The following is a 25,758-nucleotide window of genomic DNA, read 5'->3' as shown; positions in this document are numbered from 1 at the left end:
ATGAAATCTGCAGGTTTCCAGTTCGAGTTGCCGTATGCTGCAGAAGCATTCCTGTTACTTCTAAATAAATGGTGGGAAAATAAAAGCTGGTAAAGCTCCACTCAGCACTGAATTTTAATTTTTTTGACTGCCTGTTATAAGACAACCACTGAAAATTTTCCTTTTTCAAAAACTAAAATTGTAACGCACTGACGGCCTCCTCAAATGAAGGCTATTTTTTTTTTTTTTTGCCTTTCAGGATCAATTCTTAAATGTTGAATGCAAGCTGAAACAGGTAATGTATTGAGTAAATTCACGACTGGTTATATTTAACAGAATTTGCTCTTTTCCTGAAGCTTCGAGGTGACTGTGTGCGGAGGGAGCTGCTCTGCCGGCATCCGCTGCACCCAGCCCCCAGGCTCTCCCTGCCCCCTTCTCCTGCCCCCGAAGCCGCTGCCGCACAGTCCAGCTCCCCCACACACACACTTCCAGCACCCCACGCCGCTTTCAGGGCCTGCTGGCCACACGGGCAGCGCCTGGACAGGACCAGCTGTCACACCGTCCCCTGACAGCCCTGCTGCGGCCAGGCCCTGCAGACACCGCGCTCCTGCCCGGGGGAACCGCGCCCACGGGGCTGAAGGAGCCGGAGGCTCTGGGAGGGACCGCCTCTGTCAGGGACCCGTCCCCAGCCCGCCCGCCCGCCGCGCCCCGCGCCGAGCCGAGCCGGGCCGGGCCAGGCCTCCCCTCCCCTCCCCTCCCCTCCGCGGGGCTGGCGCTGCCCCACCTTGGCGCGGAACTACAGCACCCATCAGCCCCCGCGCGGCCCAGCCCCGCGGAGCCGCGTACCCAGGGGGCCGCGCGGCGCGGAGCGCTGTCGTGGCGCTGGGCGGCCGAGCCGGAGCTGGGCCGCGGCCGCCCCGCCGAGCCCCGCTTCGCTCAGGCACTTGCGGTGTGGGAGCCGCTCCCAGCCCCCCGTCATCCTCCTCATCCGCCTCCTCCTCCCTGGGCAGCTCCGGACACCGCGATGAGGCGTGCGGGGCTGGGTAAGCGCGGGGTCCTCGGCGGCGGGGCCTGCGGCCTCCCTGCGGGCCGCGCCGCCACACCCGCCCGGCCTGACGGGGCAGCGGCTGCGTGTCCCTGACTCGGCTGGTGCTGGGGGCTTAAACGGAGAGGGGGTGAAAAGCTCGGCGGGGCGGGCTGGGGCAGCTCGTGCTCCCGTGTGGGCCGCGCTGTGCCAGGGCCTGCAGGAGCCGCTGCCGGAGCCGGCTGGGCAGGGCAGGGCCCGGCCCCGCGTAGGGGCTTCGGGGGGAGGGTTGCTGCGGGAGAGGGGCTGTAGGCTTGCGGCAGAGCTCGGGAGCTTTGGGTGGGAAAAGTATTGTGTCCGTTACCCGTGCTGCTGTTTCTCTTCTCTTTCAAGCTCAGCTGGACTTACAGAGCAGCACTGGGATTTCTATTTAATCGTGCTCAGGAATAGTTCTAACGCAGTGTTAGTTTGAGCCATGCTTCCATGGGTGGACAGATTTGTCACTCTTAAGTCCTTTCAAAATTCTCAGTTGTTTTTTAATTTTAGTACTTCTGTATGTTTTCCTGCTATATTTGGGGGAAAAAAAGAGTTGTCAATTTATTACAAATACAATCTGATGCAAAAGCAGAAATCTTTGAAGAGTTCTCGCAGAGTGTTTTGAGAAGTTTAGGCCCCAGTTTTCAACTAGAAGCCACGTTGATGACTATAAACTCTGAACTCCTGTGTCACGTTTTAGAACCACATATGTGCGGTGACCTCACTGTAAAACTTAAGTAATGATTATGCCTCAGAAGTTTACAACTGAGTTCTGTACTTCTTCCTAGAAAGTGAATATTTAGAGGCTGATAAATGTCCTGTGACTAGATCAGGTGTGTCTGTAACACCCCCCTAGATTTACTTCTGCACTTTCAATCTGGGTCGTATAATAATATTTTCACAAAATGAAGCAAGTCTTGGCTACCCTTCTTATTAGACCAGGAGAGGTGTTGGGATGTTTATCATAAAAAAGTGGGCATTTGATAATGCTTAGGTCTTCAGTCCTTTTATTTGCCAGACTAACAGCTCACTCTTGGCTATGAACTGAGAGGGGTTAGACTGAAGGCCATCCAGCTCAGTATGCTGTTTCTGAAAAAGTGAGGTGGTGGATGTTTATGGAAGGAGTACAGGGGAAAGAGCATGCTGCCTTTTAGCATGCTTCTGGTAAACAGTGCCTTAAGGACCATCCTGAAACAACTACTTTAAAAATCTGCAGAAGACTTAAATGTCTGTTATGACTGTTATCAGCTGCAGTAGAATTTGCTGCCTTCCCTTGACATTTCAGCCATCAGTCTGGAATTCCTTTTTATGTAGTAGGCTGGAAATAGAAGCTGGGCACCAGTACTTACGCTGTGGGCACCAGCTACCTGGTACTTCTTTTTTAGCCTGTGATTATATTATGGTCCTTGTCCGCATTATATGTCTTTGTCAATGAACAGTGTTGCAAGACAGCTCATGCATAGAACTGCCATGCTGAAGTTTCTGTCCTTCCTGTAAGCAGTAGTGGCCAGGCTCCTACATATGCTTTCTATTATGTATATAGAAGTGGCAGTGCCTGTGTAAAAGCTTTGGGGCAGTTGTTCACATCTGTTAAGGCACAGTCTATGTAATAATCATAGTTAGGGTATTTTGGTCTGAAGCTGTAGGGTATATTAACTTGCAAACATAGTCAAAATTGTGCATCACTTGGTAGGAAGTACTATACTTAGATGTATTTGTAAAACAAGACAAAGGGAATGGCACTGACTCTAAATTGTGTCGGTTTAGTCAACTTTCTGTACTTGGCATTGGTACTGCTGCTTTGGGGGAGGGGAAACTTGACTTTCTGTGTGATGAAATAGAAACATACATTTCACCTAGTCTTGTTGAGAATTTGTCGTTAGCTTAATTTATAGAATAACATTAAAATGGTTTACAAGTACAAACTAAAATTTGTCTTTACTTACACTTAAAGAACAGCTTTATGGGTTAATATAAAATTATAGCTGTTATGAAAGTAGCATTATAATCCTCTCTCTTAAAATCTTAATGTTATGTATGCCAAGCACACAACGAAACTGTTTGAGACGGAGCTCTATCTGTGAATGTGGTTGGTGTCTCTCTTCTCTCCCTTCTTCCTCAAAAAGAAAAAAGGCACCCAAACACAAAAATCTTCAAACTGCATTGAAGAGGAATTAACCAAAGGCGTTGAGACAATTTTAGTGTGGCATTCTGACTAGCCATGTAAATATTGATTAATGTTATAGGTGAATTGCTAGTTGGATTTATCTAGTAGGATCTTTATCATAAAGCTTGTAATAGTTTCTTTCTGTTTGCCTTTCTCAGTCTTGGTCTCTCTTCTTTGGTTTCAAATCTTTGATTTGATGCCTAAAACTGGTTTTTGTCTAGACAGGACATGGCTTTAATTCTCCTGTGCCCATGCTGCTGTCCAACTGTTGTCTGTAGGAGATCTTTTATTAGAGATTGGAGGAAGCGAATGTGTGGAGCTGAGGAGCTTTCATTCCCTTTTGCTCTGCTTACTCTGCTGAGTCAGTTGTCTGGATAACAGTCCTGAAGCTCCATCACCCAAAAAACAAAGAGGCAGGAGTGGGAATAGAATTGCATCATGGTGACAGAAATGGCCATGTTCTGCTTGGAGGCCTGGTCTTGTTTGTAGAGAAATGCACGTAAGGATTAGAGTATGCTCTCTCCTTTAACTGTGGCTGTGATCAAATGGTATTTGTCTTAGAGAATGATCTCAATTTTCCTATTTTGAGTTAGGTTTACTGTTCTGTGTGGTGGCCTCAGTGCTCTCTTCACATCTCCATGTAATGCCTAGGTTGATTTTCATAGAAATAATCTGAAAACACTGCAGGGAAAAATTTTATAGTATTAAATTACAACCATTCCTCAGTTTTCTGTCTTTGATGCGTGTATTGAAAGATAACTTACAGATTTGGAAAAGGTTGAATTTCTGTCTCGGGAACATGCGGCACCTCTTCTTGATTGCCAAGGGTGTCATTAAGGCAATGCATTTTTAAATGGAAAGAGTGCTTTTCCACATGTGAAGAGCACTTGCTCCAATGGTGTTTTCTGTCTAACTACTGACTCTTGTGTTTATAGGCGATGGAGCACCTGCTGGTAACTATGGCTATACCAATAGTGGGTACAGTGTTTATGAAGAAGAAAATGAAAGGTTAACAGAAAGTCTGCGTACAAAAGTCAGTGCCATTAAATCTGTAAGTATTCAATTATAGTGGTATCGTCACATTTATTGAATTAAATTATACGGACCAGCGAAGCAGTAGACTGTTTAAAATATAAATTTAATACAAGAAAGACTTATTGTCAACCAAAACGCACAATCATTCATTTGTATAACTGATTCTTACTTTAATTAGGTTTTCAGCTAGAGGTATCCTTTTTTGCTAATCTTGAGGACAGCTGTGGTGTTGCTTATGGGTTACTGTCCTACAGAATGAATTACTGTCCCTGCAGAAACTAGAAAATTTGAGTTTAGGTCAGTAAATTGGCTCAGGTTCATTTAAGAAAATGGGCTACTTGGTTTTGGTATTCCCATTGTGGCTCATCAGTTTCTGCTGCATCTGCTGATAAATCTGTAATGTGAAAACAGCTGTTAGAAATAACATTCTAACATACTCTGAAAGATAAATTTGTTGTTTTAATGATTCTGATTCCTTCCAGAGATTGAGGACTTCTTTCAAGCAAGTCTAACTGAAAGACAGCTCTGTGATTAAAATTGTGTGGGTTTTTTTTCTTAACAAGACTTTTTAAAAATACGTTCTTGGCAATAGGTGCTGTTTCTATGTATGTAGTACAAGGCAATGAATTTCTAGGCCTAAATTCATTCAAATTCCTATTGCTAATAATACCCTGTTGCTTAAAAGTAATTAGTTCAGTCTTAAATAGAAAATAAAACCTTAAAGCTAAGAAATTATCCACCTGACTAATTTAGAATAAATTAAGGAGGTAAAAAGAAAAGCTGTGACCTTTGTTACAGAATTTCATTTCTTGTCTCCTTCTCTGGTATGTTGTATGTCAAATCAGTGTCCCAGGATGTGTGTACAGAGCAGTTGATAGTGCCCGATGGAGTAGCATGTGTGCTCTTTCTGCAATGTTATCTTGGGAGTATGGAATAATCTTCAGATAATCTTCCTAGAAGCTTCATGTTTCACTCTTGATGATAGATTGTGGTGAAATACAGCAGTAAAAAACAATGCGATTTAGGTTGTGTCACAGAAACCATGGGTTTTGACTAATCCAAAGCATCAGGGCCTGGAGCAGATTTCTGTCCTTCTAGGAGCTGAGCTGGTAGTTCAGGGCCAGTGTGCTGCTAAGAACTGTTACGGAGGAAGAGCTGCTAAGAAGCCGTAGTGGGGGTTTTCCCCTGTTTCACTTGGGAGCCGCTTTTAAGCGGGGATTCTCCTGGCTGGCCCCCACTTTTGCTGTTGCAGCTCTGTCTGCGCCTGATCTCATACCTCCTCGATTCCCACCCTGACCTGCAGACTTGACCTCCTGGCTTGACCTTGGACCTGCCTCAGAGCTGTGGATGTGCTGGGCGATCACCAGACTGTCGCTGACCCCAGTTACTGCCTCTGGACTGACTCTTGCTTGCGTACACGGCTTGCCTCCTTGTCCTGCTGCGCCCTGGCTGGCACAAAGCAGAGAAGGAATAGACAAGTTCACAAAAGAGATTCCCATTTCTAGCATAGCAGCAACTTGTCAAAAGAGTTGTGTTAGTGGGTTACAGGTGTCAACTCCAGCAACACTGAGTCAAAAACAGTGCTCATGGTTGTCTGTGCTGTGTGCCAGTAGTTTTAACAGTTGTTCCAGGAAATGGATAATTGCTCTTAGACTTGACTAGATCTTGAATTTTTGAAAGTCCCTGCGGTAATTCTAATTAGGAATTGTCTATTGAAGGAGAAAAGGGGAGGAGGAGCATTGAGTATCTTCTGTGACTCTAGACTCATCTATTCAAATAGGGTATTGACAGAATACTGTTATTTTGTTTTTTGAAATACCAGTTGCTGTTTTCACATTTTACCTGGGGAAATGCTAGTCCTGTCACATGTTTTAGACTGCTTTCTCTAGTCTGTGTATAACTGATTGCTCATATTTAATAATTTCTGGTTTTTTTTAATAGCTTTCCATTGAAATTGGAACGGAAGTTAAAAACCAAAATAAAATGTTATCAGAAATGGTAAGTGTTTAGCCACTAACTTTCTTTAAATATGGGGCAGGATTAAGAAGTTAGTGATGTAAAGCATTCCTTCTTTTAGTATGAACATTTGACAGCTTATTGTTGACTGTAAAATGTGACTAATTCAGCAGCAGTATTTCTGTTCAAAAAGATAATGTGCAAATTCATTATTTCCAAGGCACAGCCAAGGTCTTAACACTTCAGATACAACTACTTGTTTTCAATTAGCAAATGTATAGTATTATTAAAAAGGCAGTTCTGTATTTAAATGTATTTAAAAATAGAAAAGGGAAGCAAAAAATAAGGAAGTCAGAAATGCCTTTTTTGCTTGCATCCATCGGGATAAACGGGTGAAAGTTTTTCGTGGTTAATTTTCAGAAACTGCCTCCAAAATAATTTTAGTTTGGGAAAATTTGAAAAAACAGGAAAAACTGCACTTAGCAAGCTTTAGGGGTAATCTTTTTTTTCCTCAGAGTAACATGGTTTTTGTTGTTTTTTTGTTTGTTTTTAAATGTAGGATAATGATTTTGACTCTGCGGGTGGACTTCTGGGTGCAACTATGGGCAGACTGAGAACACTTTCCAGAGGAAGCCAGACAAAGCTATTATGCTACATGATGCTCTTTGCATTGTTTGTTTTTTTTGTAATATACTGGATTATTAAACTGAGGTGATGCATGTTACCTTCAGTTTAAATTGTGTAATTTCAGCTATAAAGCAGTCTTAATTAATGAAGACATTGATCTAAAGTGGTGTATTCTGTTGATAAAACACAGTGAAATTGTTGTAAATTGCATTAAATATTAATGCAGTGTTATAAATAACTTAATGTATCAGAATTTTTCCCATCATCCCCTGTTTTGGGGGGATTATTTGTAAATATGCAGAAACTGCTAGCATAGTATGTTACTTTTTTAGGGGAGAATAGTTTTTAGAATTGATTTTAAAAAATACAGAAAGCAACGGTTCTTCGGATATGAAGTAATTGCAGAATTACAAGGCTTTCTCTTTCATTCTGCTTTTCATTCTGGGCCATGCTCTAAATTAGAGCTCCCGTTTCAGGCATATAGTAATTTATAGGTTGCAAAAGCATGAAGAATACTTGGATCTTTCTAAATTGGTTTTATCTGTGGATTTTTAAAAGGCTGGCCTGAAGCTAACAAATGTAATAGTGGTACCCCCAAAAATTATTTTTGTGGATAGGCCTGATAGTGTATGTGTTTTAAGCAGCTTAAACTGTGTGTTCTGGAGAGAACTTACTTAAAACTGGATTTTTTTTTAATTTAAATGTGACAAATCATGCTTATACATCTACTCCTTTAAGCACATGCCTTTGATCATTGGATCGATCAGTATGGACACAGTACAAACATTTTCTTTATATTTAAAGTTTCTACTACTTAATGATTCCATTGAATCACTGGAACTTTTACCATTAGTATGTTTACTTTTCAGTCTGTGATGATTCCTAAATCTACACTGCATGATGTCTGAAATATAAGGTCAGATATTTTGAATTTTATATTAAAGTATATTATGATGCACCTGTTGGAGGTGCTGTCTTATTAAGGTTTTTTATTTTGAAGACTTAGATTTGGCTCACCAAATAGTTTCTAATAGTTGAAGCTATTACAGTGCTGAGTTTAACATTCAAAAAGTTAAGTTTCCTAGATATTGAAATTGTATCTACAATTTTTGAAAAACTTTTCTAGAAATACTGTATAACGTGTTGCCTTTAATTACGAACTGAGAAATAAAAGTGTCCTGTAGTATTCTAGCTAGTGTTGTTTATATACATGCTTTTCTACTGTAGAATACCAATGTATGTTTCTGGAAATAATCCTGCATTTAAGGTGCTATAGTTGTGTGGGGAGCGGTATTAAAATAAGAAAAGGAGGTGTATGCTACATTTCTTTCATGTTAGATTTCATATATAACACAAGTGTGACATGTACATCACTTATCTAATACAAAACACACAGTATGTGTAAAAGTAATGAAAGCTCAAATATTTCTAGCCAATTTAATCTTTGACTGTGAAAAGGTTTACTATACTTCTACAAATAACAGAACATCTAAGTACTAACACCAGGATAAGGCATCGTCTTTATATGAGAGTTGCTAGGCTTGTTAAACAAGTATAGCATTCCCAAAGCTAGTCAATAGGCTATAGTTTGCCATCCAAAATTGATGCACTTGTGTAATTTTAATGAGACAGTGGAGTGCAAGGTGCCTAACAAGTGAGATGAGAATTACTGACATTGTCTGTTTGACATCTTCTAGAAATATTTCTGGCTCTTAAACATGGTGTCTGAACAATTTCTAGGCTGCCTTTTTTTTATTTTTAGCAAGCAATCTTCCTTAACTAAAAAAGTTAAAGTTTTCAACTACCTATGTAAAATAGGAAAATTGGTGAATGCAGCTATAGTTACATGGCTGATACATTTCCTGTGCTTGTTCTGAAAAATATGCTAGGGTGTCCCTTAAGTCCTGACAGAGCAGATACTTGTAAAAGATTTTTACCAGTCAGTCCTTCAGATCATGTATAAAACCAACAAGATTTTAAATGTCAAACCAGACTAAAAGGTAATTAATGCAGAACAGGAACTAGGTCTTCTTCCTTCTCCCCATCCCCAGTTCTTTAGTGGTGCAGAGGAGTGAGGGGAAATGAATTGGGGGGTGCAGAGGGAGTCTTAAGCCTATGGCATCCTTTCTGTGTTTCTTCATTTAAGGAGGTTTGTCGATGTTTTTTGTAGTTGTCTAGATAGGATGGGAAATGGGGAGAAAGCTTAAGCACAAGGAATAGATGAAGCCTCCAAGCAACTTTCTACATCTCTGTGTTTATTAGAAAACATGCAAGGGCTTTTTAATCTAAGTGCTAAACCACAACTCTGTTAGGCTCTTTTAACATGAACTTTATGAACTGAGGTAACTGAAAGTTACATAGTCAAAACTGACATTTCTGTATGTTTTTGTTACTTTACTTCTGGAGCAAGTACAGGATGTAACATGTTTCCCTTCACTTCCAGTAAAAGGTCAATTTTCAGTTTAAAATCTGAACTGAAATGCTGAAAGTTTACTTAGAATGGTTATGGCGACTTACGAAAAGGTAAAACTTCTTTGAGAGTATTTCAGTTGGGAAGGGGAATGGCAATTGGTGGGAACCATGCATTGCAGCCTTAGAATTTTCCTCAGCATCTGCGCTTGCTTTACTGGTTATTTTCTGGTAGAAAAGTATTACTCTGGCAGTCCTTAAAATTCAGAGATAGCAGGATTTCAGGATGCTATAGTATGATCTTGTAGAATAAAACACTATACAGTAGATACGATACAACAATACTAGTAGCATTTAATTGTACTTTTATGAAGTTGCAGTAACAACAGCTGCATAGGAATACTGCAGTCGTTTATTTTTGGTTTTGAAATCTTGTACGTATTTTTTGCACAGTATTTATATATTGTGTTTCTCAATTTAATGTAACTTAGACTCTACCTAGCAACCATACGGATTATTTCCAGGTGGAAGATAATACAATCTTTTAACTGTCAAACTGTTAACCTTACAGTGTCATGGAGATTCCTTAGAAAATGCTTAACATGTCCATTTGATTACTAGGAAAATCCCACTGAAGACTTTTTTTTTTTTGCAGTAAGGCAGGTTGTCTCTTCTGACTTAAATGGCTGCTTCAGGAAGAGGTGCTGATGTAGGTTTTGAAGGTATGGCTGATGAATAAGATTTAAAGAAGATCAAACTAAGAATTTATGCTTCTCATAGGAGATGTGTATTTCAGTGAGACTTTTTGTGTAACAAATCACAGTAATTTTGAAAATACTTTGTATGCACTTCTGCTTTAAGGTGACTGTGGCATATAACAGAAATTGTACCATCTTATTTAAGTAATAACACACAATTTTCATATTAACAATTTTTTTAATATTTTTCTTTAATAATTACACACAAAACATGATGCCTTACTGCTGAAGTTCAGGCCTCCAGAAGCTTCAGATACAATTAAACAGTTGTTTGTATAATTCTAAAACTAAAAATCAACCCCCCACTCCTACCACCAACCATCAATGACAGCGTAGTACAAGTCAATGTGAACTTGACAAAGATGACAGAGCTCATTTTTATGGTTAGTTGCTAAAATTGAAAGACAGAGAAGGTACTTGTAATTGAGAGCAAAATCACTGTCCAGTATTTGAATGTGTCAGGGAACAATTTGTGCCATAATTACTGAGTTGAAAGCAAGGTTACACTGAAGTTAGGTTAGGCTACTAGTGAAATCATAGCTGTATCCATATGGAAGTTATGTTTCTTAATTGGTGGCTTAGATGTTCTAAAATGTAGATCCACCTTGATTAAAGAAGACTTTTTTTTCTGGGTGCTTAGTGTGGATCACTAGACCCCTGAGAAAAAAAAATTTGCAGGAGGCCATATGCTTTCAGACTGCTTTGTATCAACAGAAATGTGATGTTGGAGAACATGTGGAATGATTATGGTCAAAGACCCTGGTAAACAGTTCATTGGCAAAATTACTTTTATGTTTTCTACTTACTTTACCCCTGAAACATGCACTGGCTGTTACCTTCAGCATGCAGTACAAGCTATGCTCTTGCTTGCTTAATTTTCAAGCAAGAGTGGACTTGTGTCACTGTTGCTTGCTTGGAAGTGTTTCCATGTATTTGCATATGATGGAAAGCATGGTTTCATCTGTACCACCTCCTATTGATATTAATCTTAAGTCTCTGTAGGAATATAAAAAGGAGATTTAAACATTTACATCCTGTACTGATGGAACAATACAGAACTACATACCCATTTATTCTATGCATTTACTATAGACCTGCTTTTATTACATTGTAGCCCCCTATTTACAGAAGTACGTTCATGGTGTGGACAGATGTGTTGTCAGCAGCGTAAATACCCTTTTGCGTACAAAGATGTTGCTAATTCAAAATCAAAAGGCTTAAAATATGATTTGGCACATCCAATTTTCAAATTTTTCCAAAAATAACCTTAAATTGGCATAACGCTATTTTCATCTTGAAGTAAGTTAAAACCTCTCCTGGCATGCAGCTGCTCCTGCTTAAGCCCAGCCAGGTCTCCTGCAGCTGAACTCCATACGGACTTGTGTTTAGGTCTTACCACTTTGGCCTGACATATAAAGCATCACAGGCTCTTCCCAGGGTTTCCTGCTGGACTACCTGCTCAGAGCACCTGCACATTACATACTAATGCAGAACACCTCATCCACCGCCTCCTCCTGCCGAGACGGTCTGCAGCACTTCCTGCAATATCCCTGCTGTTCCTTTGCCAAAGCTGTAAGGTGCCTAAGCCTGCAGTTGAATTTTAGGAGGGGAGGGAGCTTTTGGAAGGCCAGCAGCAAAAAGTGTTGCAGCACTTAACTTTGCTTAACTGTGTGGTAAAAAGAGTATTAAGTCAATCAGTACATGAGGTATTGGAGAATTGCACAGAGAAGGTAAAATTTTCATACAGGTTTTTTAACCAACAAGCATCCTGGTCTGCCTAATGGCTATGTGAGATCTGGCATAATCTGTACTAGTATTATATAATAGCAAGATAGTATGCTATTAGTATTATAAGGAATTACAGTATTGTATATAAAGCTTCTCCGCTTTAAAAATAAATGGCTGCTCAAAGCTTATTTACTTTTGCTTTGATATTTCTAATCACACTCATTTAAAAACTGACATTAATATCACTGAGTCATCCCTAATGGTATTGCCTATGTTCCCTGTGCTAGCCAGACTGCAAAATACTGCAACTTTAAGCAATTTTCTTCACAAATTTCTCTTCTTTGGGGAGAATAAAAAAATCCCCAAACACTGAAACAGTTCTGCTAAACTACCTCTACTTAATTCAATCACCTGAAGATTCCCCACCTTCCTATAGGTCTTGGTGAAGGCAACAGAGCTGGAACAATGGTAGGTTACTTGTTTTTCATGCTGCCGTGTTGTCTGCTTTTTCAAGCTGCAGAAAGCCCTTGCCAGTGCTTAGCATCTTGCATCTTCACAGAACTGTAGCAATAGTAAGTAATTAATCCTCAGAACTCCTCTGTGATGCTGATAAAAATCCCATTTGCAGCAGGAGTCCTGGACACATGTGGCTCGTTTATATGAAGTTATAAATAGGCAGTGGTTTGGTGGTGACAGACATGTCAAGTTATCACATATAAATACATGTTTTAAAAAAGCAAACCACATTTCACGTGTGTGATATATATATGTGTGTGTGTGTATATATGTGTGTGTATATGTATATGTGTGTGTCTTTACAAAATTGTTGGTGATTATACTTTTGTCTATGGGTGAGATAAGGAATATTTCCTATAAAATCTACAGGAAGGTGACTAATGCCGATCTCTTCCCTGGGGAGACACGACAGAAAGTTTCACCTAGTTTAAAAGGATTGAGATGACAAAGGACTCAAATTATTTTAATCTAGCAGCCCTCTTCTTGGAAAGAGGCTTGCTTTCAGCGTAAGAAAACAAAACCACAGGACTAACTATCCTGCCAGGAACTCTGTGAGGAAGCTGGGGAATATGACAAAGTGAGCTTGTGTATCAGCTATTTTTTGTAAGTTTATGGTCTGATAGTTTATATTATACCAATAATACATTATTGATACAGCATATAAATATTTAAATATATATAAATATTAGAATTTTATTGCCTTAGGTAGGCTACCCCTGGAATGCTTTGATCTGGCACAGCAACACTTTACTTTCTGATTTCTCCATTGCCTTGTGGCTGCCCCCATGACAGAACAGCATGTCTTGCACTACCTGCAGCCCTGCTGATGTGAGCACCAACCCATGACAGCTCCACCCTGACCAAGGACAGTGAGGAACCAGCCTGCAACATGCCACACAGTTACGTAAAGGTGTCATTTTGGGGGACCAAACCTCTAGCTGCTTGTTGAATGCTGTTTTCCTTAGAGATAGGGAGTTTGCCTGAGGAAAGAGAGAAATCCTGACCATTGTGTTCTGCCCCCCTAAAACACTCCCTGCAAAGAGTTTTCTCTCATTGGGGAATGAAACATCCACTGCAGATGGTCAGACTCAACCAAATCAAGAGATGTAAATGTTAAAAAGCAAACCACTTTGACAGATTAAAAAAAAAATAATTTCTTCAATGCTGAGTTAAAAAACTGTACTTATGAGGGAGAGTGGGGAGCCCTTCCCACCCACCCAACTCAATCAAGGTTATCAATAATTTCTAGTTAGGCAGCAAAAGGAACAAAAAGGACCCTCCATGTCATCAAATCAAGTTTCCCATCTCCATAGGTCCCACGTCATATAAACTTCTTCAGAAATTTATCAAGCACTGCTTTAAGGACAAAAAACAAGCTCCCTTTAATCTAACAAAATTGTTCAAATGATTAGGAACCCTCTAATTTACAGCCTGGATGTGTTCCTGAGTAGTATAATCCTGCATAGTCCTTCAGTTTAACATTCCTCTTTTGGCTGGTGTTGACCCCTCTGCATCCAGAGCGCCATTCAGCCCTTGTTTCGCACAAGCCAAGCCGTGTCCATCACCCTGCCTGTAAACTTTTGGTCCCAGTTAGCCTGACAATCAGGGCTGGTCCTTGCTCCAGTCTGAGCTCTCTCTTGCATGTGATTTCACTAGCCATGAAGTAGGGACAGGTACCTATCTCACAGGGCGAGGAAAGCTTTTGACCTTTTAACGTGCTATATAGGTGCTAAGGCCACAGCTAATGGCACGCCAGATCTGCTTCTAGCCTCAAGCTGATAAAATGTGATGGTGTTTGCAGTTGTGCATCCCACTGCCATTTACTACCTGCAGCCGAGAAGCCGTGCCTGCTCAGGGAGCCGATCTACACTGCATTTTCCTCTTGAAAGCCATATGGCATTGGGATCTAAAAAGCCCTTTCTGTTCACAGACACCGTGAAAGGAGCCTGCTGCGCTATCTATCTTCAAATGGAGATGTCTTCACATAACTTTAAAGTCCTGAGAAACTAAACAGTCATTTTTCTTTCCCTTTTCTGGCAGTGATCAGTGCTGGTCAGATGTGGGGAAGAAAGCGAGTTTTGGTGACCCCAGCTCTGATTTTCCCTAGCAGCCTGGCTTCATGGCAGCAGTCCCTCAGAGATGCTGCTCCCTGCTTCCCTGGTTAGGAGGCCATTGGTAAATCCTTCCCAAGGTTTATGTGGCTCAGAGCATCACTGCTTCAGAGAAGGCCATTTACACGCTGCTTTCTTTCAGCACAAATTCAGCACAACCCTTTTTTCTCACAATTACTATTTTAAAGTTGTATTACTGGCAAGATTTTTCTCCACAAAATATATTAGTGTACCCTCAAGTTTAATATTTTGTGACTTCTTCCATCTTCAGACTCGGCTTAAAGGCTGTCCAAATTCAGCAGCATCTAAAGAAGACTTTGATCCAAAGAAGTTTGAGGTGATACCCCGCAGCGCAGCAGGACTCTGGCTGTGCCTGCCAGTTCACGTCGTCCTGCCCATTTCCCCTAAGGGGCATTCTGAAGGGACAGCTGAGCAGGAGGGGGCATCACCTTGGCCTGCTCTGGAGCGTAGATCTGCTTTAAAGTCATCACTGTACAGTTACCTACTTTGATTTGCTACATTAGAGCTAGATGTCCTGTGCTTCATCTCCTAAATTCCCTCTCAAGGTACTCATAAAAGTCAGCCAAAGTGGTAGACAGGCATCTGTCTTGACACCTCTGCAGAACAAGGTTGAAACTACAGATTTGTTTTCACAGATGACTGATGAATGGTTATTAAGTCTTGTCCCAACAGTTAGCTACTGACTTCAGAGCAAATTGGTTTTGTCAGCAGAAATTGATAGTTTTTTTTCATTTGGTACAACCATAAATTGTGATAATGACAAAGACTGATTAAAAAAAAAATCAACTGTCTAGACTCATTCTAGTTTAGACATGCTTTGTAAAGAATGAAAGAATATAAAAAATGAAATGAATGAAACAATAAAATATTTTAACTGACTTTTTAAATGTGAAGAATAAAAAATAATTTAGAAGGAAATGCATTACTTATTCAAAAAAATTCCACTTAAAACTATATAGAAGTTTGATTTTTAACTATCCTGAATTACAAATAAAACTTCATATTGCAATACCTAGGTGACAGTTGAGGGAAAAAAAGAAATCTGTTTTTCTTCTGCAGTTACGTGCATTTGCAATGCTGTTTACACTTTATCTATTTCACATGAGTAGTCAATATTTTTCACTGCCACTTTCTGGAGTCTTTCACAATGCAGCAAGTAAAGAAATGATACAGCATTCTCCCCACCACACCTCACAAGACTAAAACTTGTAAGACCTAGCAGCAGTTAGACAGTGTTTAGTACATAGAAACAATCTTAATTTAAAAAAAACCCCAAACTTTTTTAAGAAGGCCAGACAAGCTCTTCCTATAACAACTGAAGTGTACATAATTACTACTAAAATACATAGAGCACTACCTGAAATTTTTTAAAACTCATGTTTTGAAGTCTGAAAAATTGCAATATACTCTCTACAAAAAGTTTTCCTCCCTCTGATCTCTCACAACCTCAGGTTTTCATATAGAGTGTGGGTTTGTTCAATGATTGATTTTTTCCTAAGTCATGATGTCTTTGAGGCATTTCATATAGGTGAGAGAAGAATAAACACAATTCCAGTCTGGCGCTCTCCTTCTCCAGAATCCCCCTAGTAGGGTAAAGTCTGGAAAGTCTACTCTTACTGGGTTTTTTTTATATTGTCTTGTATTTTTTTATAAAACCCTTTGGGCTCAAAACTTTTTTTTCAAACCCATTCTCCTTCTCAGAATCCCTACAACAGAAAATGAGACATTTATGTATATAAAATCAGCCCAGCAAAGGCACCTACGTGGCGAAACAGCTATCTTTACGCCTTCTAGAGAATAGTGCACTTCAGAAAAGTCAGTTGTTGTTCAAAGTTTAAAAGACTAATGATTAAAATGCCAGATGTGAATAAAGTCATGTGGCAGACAGTTTTGTGCAGGGTCTGTTTATTATCTCCCCACCAACATTAACAACTAAAATTCAAAGACCTCATGCACTAACCGTGCATTGTGCTGTGTGCTCTTTTGAGGAGTACCAGCCTGACGTGTCAAAGATTAACATTTCCTTGGAAACTTGGTAAGGATTATTCTACAAAAATCTCTACATTATGACTAGATGTCATGCTGTGCAGTTATGCTCCTTGCTACTTGACAAATATCACAGTGACGTGAATGGTTACTCAGACGCTGTACAAAAACAACGGCTTTAGGAAAGTTGCTGCTTTGCTTATCGTTACAGATTAACAAAATTCTGACTTGAACCTGTAATTGTTTATTTAGGTAATACTCCTCTCTACTTCTCCCTTCCTGGAACTTATGGTTACTCAGTGATGGAATTAGTTGATTCATAGAAAATTTTAGAGTATAGATACCATGCCACCTTTAGCCTCATTTACAACAGTTTGTTTTAGAGGCAGAACGATATGTTTCTTTAGCCAGCTGACACAGTTTATACAAATAGGAAATACTCTGAATTTCTCAGGAAAAATGTGACTGTGCTGGTATACTTAGAAACCACTCAAATTCACACAGAAAAGCCCTGCCCACAGTTAGCAATAATATACTGGGCTAGGAAATCTAAAGACTTATAAAGCTATATAAAAGCACATACACGTTAACCTGTATACATTACTACTTTGACAGTAAGCGCTTCAAGATAAGGATTCATTTTATCCAGAGTGCCTACTGCACTAGCTTTTAACATGTGCATCACCAGGGACCATTAGCTGATAATAAAGAGGCTGTGAAAAAAATAACTAAGAAAAACCATCGTATTGACAGCTGGCTTAAAACCACTACCATATAGCAGTCTGTACCTTCGCCAGAAAATTTCAGGAATCCACAAGTCAAAAAAAGGTTGAGAACCTGTCTGACTTACTGCAATGACATTATTGTTCATAAAATGCTATTAAAAACAGAAAAAGTAACTCGTCCTACCAAAAAGAAACAAGCATTTTACAGATTTTTTTTTTTGAAGTGTTCTACTGTCACTTTACACAGATGCATTTATGAAAACATTCAACTAACTGAACCACTAGCTAATTTTGCTAACCTTTGATTAGGTATTGTATATATATGGGCTGAACTGAAATCCGCTACTGCAAGAAAGTGCAAATTCCATTTTGGTCCTTCTACAGCATATAAGACAACTGGGCCAGGATTTTCCTAACAGTTGCGAAGAAACCTGTTTGCTTAGAGAGAATTTTGCTCTAAGTAGATATATGGTAGAATTTGAAGAGATTTTAATTAGTTTGCAAAAAGGCCTGTGTACCCTTTTAATGATCTAACAAGTAGCTGGAAGAAGCTGCATCTCTCATATGTCTCACACAGTATCTGCTGTGACTAATCAGGTGGAGACTGCTACCAGAAAAGACTATTGCAGGAGTCTAATGGTGAACTCCAGTTTCACACATAGATTTGGGGAAAAAGATAGAGCTGATTTGCATTGGTTTTGGAAGAAAGCTTCTGTTTTGTTTTAGTTCTGTCCTTGTAATCAAGACTACAAGCAAACAGAGAGCAAAGAGAAAAAAAAAAAAAATCACTTGGTACGCTTCCCCTTTTTTTCCTTGTCCTGGCAGGTACCAGCGAACCATCAGGGAGAACACAGAGTTTACTTCTTTCACCTGACATTCAAGCTAACCTGTGGGTAGTTCAAACTACTCAGTTGTAACAGAAGATTTGCCAAAGGATTAGTCAGTCAGTCTACATCCTGACACTTACACATGTCACCCCAAAGTCAACAGGACTGTGGATGCCCGTGCATCCACCAGGTACCTCAGTGACCTGCCATTCAGTGGAACAATACCATTCACGCCTGCTAGCAGCTGCTGCATTTTTAAGTGGGTGATCTTTTAGTGGGGCATTTAAGAGGCCAAACTTCAGTAAAGTCATTTCCTACTTTCACCACTTGCTTGCTTACCTGTAAAACCTGCTCACCAAAACCTCGCTGGTGAATCCCATTCCTCCCCAAAACTGGAGACAGCTGTCAGTCACTTCACGGGCCAGACGACCTGCCTTTAGCTTAGTCATGGAAGCAAATTTTGTCACATCATTGCCTTCCACATAGAGAGCTAAAAAAAAAAAAAAGGCAAAAACCAGTTACACACACACAGTCACTGATCACAGCCTGCCTCTCTGGCAATCACCTCCCCATGTTCCTTTAGCCTGACAACATTCTTTGCACGAAGAGAAGCACATCTGGGAAGGCAGATGTGGGAGCTCACCAACAGTGCGGTACAGCAGCGAGCGAAGGAGCTCCACTTCGGTTGCCAGCTCGGCCAGGCGGAAGTGCACAGCTTGGTTGTGCAAGACGGGCTGGTCAAACACTTTCCGCTGGCGAGTGTAGTCAATAGTTTCTTGTATTATTGTTTCCAGAGGTGTCAGGACTTAAATAAGGAAAGCACAGAACAAGACATCATTTTAGCCAGATCTGTTGTTTTTGTTGAAAGAGATGTTTTTTTCACATTGTACAAACTATATAATAGGTTTTCTAAAGTGAATTATTCCATACGCTCAGTTTGAGGCGCAGTTTCAATTCTGAAAGAAGTCTGGTGGTTCCTTGTACCTTGAAGACCTCTTTATCCCTATTTCACCCAAGCCCCAAACTGCCAAAACTTGGAGGAGAGTGAAGGGGCAGGGGAAGGAGAGGAGGCAAGTCATAAAGAGCCGTATGTAATGATGAGTATGTAAACTTTATCCCTAGTGCCTCATTTGGGGCCCTAGCAAAAGCCTGTGGCAACTCCTGCTTTCCATGATACCTGTGTCCTGAAGGTCTGTTGCAATCCCAAAAGAAAATCTGAAGGCAGACAGTGTACTCACTGAGGAATGCTGTAGAAATGTAAATTCAAGGAAGATTTCAGGGAGAAGGAAGAAACCTATTCAGAGATCAAGGAACAGAACAGACTGCTTACTACATCTGCATTCTGTGATTGGAACCCAGTATAGAAAGGAAGGGAAAAACATTAAGACTCACAGCCACTTTTGGTAAATGCTAAACAGTGCTTCTAACAGAAACAGAATCAAAATAGGATCCTGATGGAAGACAAGTGAGAGAGGTGGCAGACACTGCTTTAAAGCAAGAGAATTAGTTCTCTGCTACTTTTTGAGCAAACTTAGAGATACCTTGTTTTAAACAAGAACAGGGAAAAGTTTCTTTTCCAAGGCAAACCAGCGGTGAAGTGAAGGGCTAGGCTATCAGTCTTCTGCAGCTTAGCTAAGCTAACAGCAGGTGCTGAATTTGTGGAGAATTTTGTTTGGCATATGTGGACCCATGTCACTATGGCAAGCAGTAGCGAGAGTGAGAGAGTTCACAAGTCCATCTGTATGAGAAGGGTCACATCTTCTCTCTTTAAAATATGCATATCCACATCTATTTATATTTAGAATCTAAACCACAAAACTCTGACTCTGAAATGCAAAATATAACCAAGCCCTGGACTACTACAAAATCTCTTTTCCCACCTACCAGTTACTCACATGACAGTTCCTTACAGGAGCCTGGTGTGCTTTCATATTCCTTTTTGCATCACTTTCAAGATGACCTCTATTTAACCTTCATCCCTGTACTGCTCTCATATGCAGACTCTGCATCCCACCAACTGCCCCCTGCCATGACCATTCACCAGCTCTTCCACAGAGCATTATTTTTCACATGCTGTCCCCACATTCTGTAAGGTGATCACCTTTTCTCATTCCTTATTTTCCCCTCCTTTCTCAAACAACTAGCCACAATGCTTATTTTTCAAAAGGGCATATACAATAATGTCCTCATTTCTTCTCATACTGTTAATACAGTATGCTGCCACCCTAATGCTGGTGTTCTGGACAGGAAAATAAATTGCTGTTTTCAGGGACATCTCTTGTACACAGGAACATCCCTGTTCTTTCAGAGGCCCATGTAACACAATGCTGTAGCATGTGTAACACTAACAGCTTTTTCACTTGTCTGTCTACTGTCTCCAGCTTGAGAGATGCTAAAAAGCGAGAAGTGTCTAGGCACGTCTCATCCTTTGCCGACTGAGTTGCTGGGAGGGAAACTAAACAGTACATGCCAGTACTAGGAGAGCAGAAGGGAGTTGGGAGAGATAAGGACAAGGGACTAGTCTTGTGCTGGTCTGTCAGAACAAGGTGCTCCAGCATAGCTCATGTGGTTCCCAGCATCCAGCACCAGGGAAAGAAGAGATGGGACACAGCAAAGAGGAGGCAGGAGCAGGACCGAGTGGGAAGGAACAGAACAGCACTTATTCAGGTCCTGCTTGCAAAAGGGCTGAAGATCATGAAAGGGTTTTGGCCCATCTCTGCTCAGGCTGTCACCACACATCAGGGCTGGGAGTGGGGGGCCTGAGAAAACTGCTCTCACAGTGTCCACCTCTCTGCTTCAATGCCTCCTTCCCACCCCAGCTGATCCATCCTCCTGTTTCCTTAGCCGCCATCATGGTCCTTCTGCTTATTCCTGGAATGCCATTTGCACAGAGAAATAAACAGAGGAAATCTTCTAAGGACAGTCCTGGGGCTGCATCAAAAGAAGCATGGCCAGCAGGCTGAGGGAGGTGATTCTCCCCCTCTGCTCTGGTGAGACCCCACCTGGAGTACTGCATCCAGCTCTGGAGCCCACAGTACAAAAAAGACATTGACCTGTTGGAGCAGGTATAGAAGAGGGCCACAAAAATGATCAGAAGGCTGGAACACCTCTCCTGTGAAGAAAGGCTGAGAGAGTTCTTCAGCCTGGAGAAGAGAAGGCTCCAGGGAGAGTTTGTTGAGGCCCTTCAATACTTAAAGGGGGCTTACGAGAAAGATGGAGAGAGACTTTTTACGAGAGCCTGTAGCGACAGGACAAGGGGCACCAGTTTTAAACTGAAAAAGAGTGGATTTAGATTGAACATAAGGAAGAATGTTTTGGGGTTGGAACTAGATGATCTTTAAGGTCCCTTCCAACCCAAACCATTCTGTGATGCTATGACTACAGGTATTTAGAGCTATGAGCATAGCCCTAACATGGCAAAGCTTAGCTGTCCAGCAAACAGCAACAAAATGCAGCACGTCTTGTACAACATAATAGCACACAATACTTTGCCAGTCATAGAAGTACAGGGAAATGCTGTTCTTAACAGTGAAACTCATTTTCCCTCTGAACTTTTTTTTTTCCTCTGGTATATTTGTTTCCTCTTTTGTCATACAATGTTCTCCACATCCTCAGACAAACTTTGGCCCCAGAGGTTTCAGCTGACAGCACATGCAGGAAATGTCACTCTAGGGCAGCCTAAGGAACACATGGTCTACCACACAGCCGAGAATTGTGAAAGCACTTGAAGTTGCCAGATGTAGAATAATCTTCTCCTTGCACCTCCATCCAACTTACATTTTTCCACTTGAAAGTTCTGTTCACTGTAAACACACTTTGCCTTGCTATGTCTCCTCTCAAAACAAAAGGAAATTAATGTATTTTTCTTAGGCTGTGGCTGATCACTCTCTAGTGAGATGTACAGTGAACTCCAAGCTGAGCAATCTGTCTCCTAAGGATGTGCGTTGCCCATGCAAAGGGATCTGTCATCCTGATTACTGGTCATGACTCAATGGTGCTCATAAAACTGAGACTACAGATAGAAGTCATTAGAAAAGTGTCATTCTGCTCTCTCACATACAATGAACTCCCTCTTTGCCTCCAAGTTAAGCAATTCACAAAAAATCTGGTTGCCTTAGCAACATTCTTTTCCTGTGATCAGTGCAACAGGTCCACAAACGGACTTTGTGTATGGAGTGTCACAACATGGGAGAGATATGTAGCAGCTCTTCTCTTTCAGTGAAGCAAGAAACACAGCGACTTTTACCAATGCCTTTGATAACATGTCACTCAGAAGAAAAGACCACACCTGTGACCAAATTTTGCAATTCCTGGAAATTAGTTTTCTATTTATATTTTAAATCTGTTTGACTGAAAATTAATTAAAAAAAAAAAAAAAAGGTGAGGAAGGAAGGAAACTCCCCACATATTCTGAAATCTGGCCACAAAGAAGATAATAAATAAACAAAGAGAAGGCTGGAGCACGTGATATTTGATAATAAATAAAAAACGAAACCAAAATCCCCAAACATCAATGAAATAAAACAATGCCCAAAAAGAAAAGAAAGAAAAGAATGGCAGTCAACTGCCTCTTCCAAGTTTTAGGAAGCAGTGAAAGTGAGAATGCCAGCACTGGTCCCTAAAGTGCTTAAAAGCAAACTGATGATTTTCAATGTCACATGAATAGTCATGAACTGGGAAGGAACAGAAATGTCTTTCTGAGGGCCAGAAGCGAGGTCTAGAATTACACATGCAGACCTAATCACAAAACTACTGAAGGCATGTGTGTAGTTTTGCACATCTGAGCCTTCAGCAAAACACTTGTGTTTCAACATATGTAAGACCATTTGCAGGACTGGAAGTTAACAGCTAGATGTCGTGGTGTAACAAACTGCATCCATCAAGCACCTGGCTCCCTTCTGAACATCGGTTACTCTTTTCTCTTGTTTACCACAACTGGTTACCTCTGAGGTTTGCAACTTGGCCCAAACCATGGGTCTTGTCCCAGCTCCCAGGGCTTCCATGCATTTTATATCAGATAGTGGATAAAAGCAAAACCAGGGGCCCCAGCAAGGTATAACACACTGGCCACTGCGCTGCAGGAGGCAGCTCCCTCTCCCTTGGTGAGCTCCAAGGCTCTTCCTCCAGGCTCTGCCTGGCCATGGTGGGGGGAGTGAAGATCCCCTTCCCAGACTGCTCATCCAGGGCGAGGGTTCGCCTGCTCCTGCTGTGTTGACCTGGGCAACAAGAAGAATTGAAACCTGGTGTCCCACTTCCTGGCAGAGCACAGTGACTGCCGGGCAGTTGTGCAAGGCTGGACTGTACCAAGCTGCCAGTGGTTTTAACAGGAGTGATCTAACCTGTCAGGCTTTGTGTTTTGATGCTGTCAGTGCGCGTCACTTTTGCCTGGGGCATGAGTAATGCCTGGGCTACTCTGCTGCCTGGGGAGTATCACTGCAACCCAGTTTCTCAATGTTTAATTTAGATTTCAAACTGAGCATAAAAATGCACAATGCACATCCTTGCAGTCTGTGTACACCTCAATTAAAGCAGGACCAGCAGTAGGACCATGTCTCCTCCTTGCCTGAGTCTGCAGTGGCAATCCCTTGCAAGTTTAATCTGTTCTTTGCTAAAACTACTCACATTTACTATTTATCTCAGGCTGAACTAAGAATTTTGGCCCAACCCAAAGATTTTTTAAAGCATCTGAACTCCAGAATATTTGGTCTGTGATCAACCCACAACAGGGAGTGATTTTTATTTGGTCACTGAATCAGAAAATCACTTCTTGAGAGTTCCCGATCCCCTAGCCACACACAGACAGTAAGAGACAGGGTATGCACCGAAGCACGAATGTGGTGAGATTATTTATACAACCCTGAAATTTAAAGAGGACCAATCTTCTTACAGTGAACCACATTATATTTAAGTTGAAGAAGCAAACACTGTGGGGTGGGAGGAAAGGCTGGGAGGCTGAAAATCCAGACTTTTGGTTACCTGGAATATCCATAATCCCTGTAATTTAAATATGCGGATTCAAGTATGGCCTGAGTGCCAAGAACTGTGTGACAGCATAACTTCAGGGAAAGGAATTCGGTGCTGTACCACTTATGTCCAAAGTGTACAGAGGTAAAACAGATCTGCAAAACAAAGCTCTTGCATCCTGTTAGAGCCACTTCTTACACAGCCACTAAGTTAATTTTCTAAAATCTAGGATAAATATCATAGCTGACTACTACAGGAAAAGTCAGTCTTTCTACTTCATGCCAGTATTTTGATAGCCTTTGTACTGTATTTGTAGCAGACATAACATGATGCTGTATTTTCTTATCAGTGGAAAAGCACCAAGAAAAAGAAACAAGGCAAAACCAGCCTCTGTGATGCCTCACAAAATAGTTTCTATTTCAAGTTTTCCTACAGAAAGGGAAGGTTGTCTGTATCCAGACTATGACAGATTTCAAAAACAGATCGTAAGAGGTTATTGCAATTTACAATAAAAGGAAAGTGCTGTTAGTCATGCGAAGGGTGACCCCTATGTCCCTGCCCAGCCCCAAAAGCACAAATGATGACTTACCAGTGGCTGCTCCCCACAGCCGCTCTTCTTGGAATTGCAACATCTGATATGTAAAACCCTTTCCTTCCTCACCGATGAGGTTTTTGCTGGGGACCCTTACGTCTTCAAAAAAGATCTGAGCTGTGTCCGATGACCTCATGCCTAGTTTGTCTATCTTTTTAGCAACGTGAATGCCTGAAGAAAAAGGGGTATTAGAAACGCCACAAAAAATAGAAGCACTATGTACAAGTACAGCATTTTAAGAAAGCAAAGTTTGCAGATGCGAAAGTATGTGCCAAGATTACAGTGAAACCTGCCTTTAGGAAAAACATAATAATATTGTGGAATTTAAGAGTAAAAGGGTCCATATCCTATTTTTAAGAGTTTTTCCATTTTATTTAACTAGCAAATTGGAAACGGCAATTGTAAAGGTCCCGCTTTTCATTATGTCCCCAAATAATAATTGTCTACTAGTAGTAATAATCTTGCTTCACACATCTTGAAACAATGCAATATTTATTTGCTTACATTTCATTTTTAGTGCAATATAATAAAATGCTGGAATTCAATTTAGTGGTATTTGATGAGTTCCTGCACTGCTGTGAAACCGTAGAGAAATATTTAATAATGACAAAAACAAAGCTATGTTTTAAGCTGCAACTGGAGAATTTCTCCTCCTAGAAATCCTCTTCCTTCCCTCTCTTCCACATTTATCCTCCCCTTTCTAGCCTACCCTGATTTTTCCTGGTATGTGTAGAAGACAGAGTTTATAAGCACACCACACCGCTTCTTCCTAATAATAAAAAGTTAGACTCAAATTTGTAACTGCTACAAACATCCAACAATTCCATATCAACTCCAAATTTTATTAAAACTATGTATGGTTAAAACTATGTATGTGAGGCCACACCTTGAGTATTGTGTCCAGTTTTGGGCACCTCAATATGAGAGAGATATCAAGGGGCTGGAGCGAGTGCAGAGGAGGGCAACGAAGCTGGTGAAGGGCCTGGAGAACAGATCCTATGAGGAGAGATTGAAGGAGCTGGGACTGTTTAGTTTGAGGAAGAGAAGGCTGAGGGGAGACCTCATCACTCTCTACACCTACCTGAAAGGACATTGTAGAGAGGTTGGTGCTGGTCTCTTCTCACAGGTGATTAGTGACAGAACAAGGGGGAACGGCTTTAAACTCCAACAGGGGAGGTTCAGACTGGACATTAGGAAAAAATTTTCACAGAAAGAGTGGTCAGACAGTGGAATAGGCTGCCCAGGGAGGGGGTGGAGTCACCATCCCTGGATGTGTTTAAGGGTCGTTTAGATGAGA

General features: G+C 41.0%; 2 protein-coding genes across 10 annotated transcripts in view; one reads left to right on the top strand and one right to left on the bottom strand.

Annotated features, from left to right (window-relative positions):
* Positions 1-842: 842 nt before the first annotated feature.
* BET1 (Bet1 golgi vesicular membrane trafficking protein) lies at positions 843-16,254 on the top strand. 8 transcript variants are annotated; one of them, XR_012624668.1, is made up of 9 exons: positions 843-1,022; positions 4,142-4,257; positions 6,183-6,239; positions 6,757-6,908; positions 7,694-7,740; positions 9,268-9,347; positions 9,889-9,955; positions 12,156-12,187; positions 14,618-16,254. XR_012624668.1 is itself a non-coding variant. In XM_074835821.1 (6 exons), the coding sequence occupies exons 1-5, from the start codon at positions 1,004-1,006 to the stop codon at positions 7,698-7,700; spliced, it is 351 nt and encodes a 116-aa protein (XP_074691922.1). In that variant the 5' UTR covers positions 843-1,003; the 3' UTR covers positions 7,701-7,740; positions 9,889-9,984. The 8 variants fall into 8 exon arrangements, 4 of the variants coding, with proteins under 4 accessions (XP_074691922.1, XP_074691932.1, XP_074691917.1 ...); XR_012624669.1 differs by lacking the exon at positions 9,889-9,955; XR_012624667.1 differs by lacking the exon at positions 12,156-12,187.
* LOC141928116 (putative acyl-CoA dehydrogenase 6) overlaps positions 9,563-25,758 on the bottom strand; it is a 96,406-nt gene continuing 80,210 nt past the window's right edge. The window contains exons 6-10 of one of the 2 annotated variants that reach the window (XR_012624666.1): positions 24,459-24,632; positions 18,549-18,710; positions 18,245-18,395; positions 10,828-10,987; positions 9,563-9,961 (exon numbers count right to left, since the gene is read on the bottom strand). Coding sequence is in view for 1 of the 2 variants with exons in the window: in XM_074835800.1 (XP_074691901.1) it covers positions 10,891-10,987; positions 18,245-18,395; positions 18,549-18,710; positions 24,459-24,632 (584 nt within the window). In the remaining variant the exon portion in view is untranslated. Of the gene's footprint in view, positions 10,988-18,244; positions 18,396-18,548; positions 18,711-24,458; positions 24,633-25,758 lie in introns of both variants that reach the window. The other variant, XM_074835800.1, reaches the window with a different exon arrangement.

The sequence above is a fragment of the Strix aluco genome, chromosome 1 (assembly GCF_031877795.1).
Source record: "Strix aluco isolate bStrAlu1 chromosome 1, bStrAlu1.hap1, whole genome shotgun sequence".
NCBI classification, from domain to species: domain Eukaryota; kingdom Metazoa; phylum Chordata; class Aves; order Strigiformes; family Strigidae; genus Strix; species Strix aluco.
This window is presented reverse-complemented; position numbering and strand designations above follow the sequence as displayed.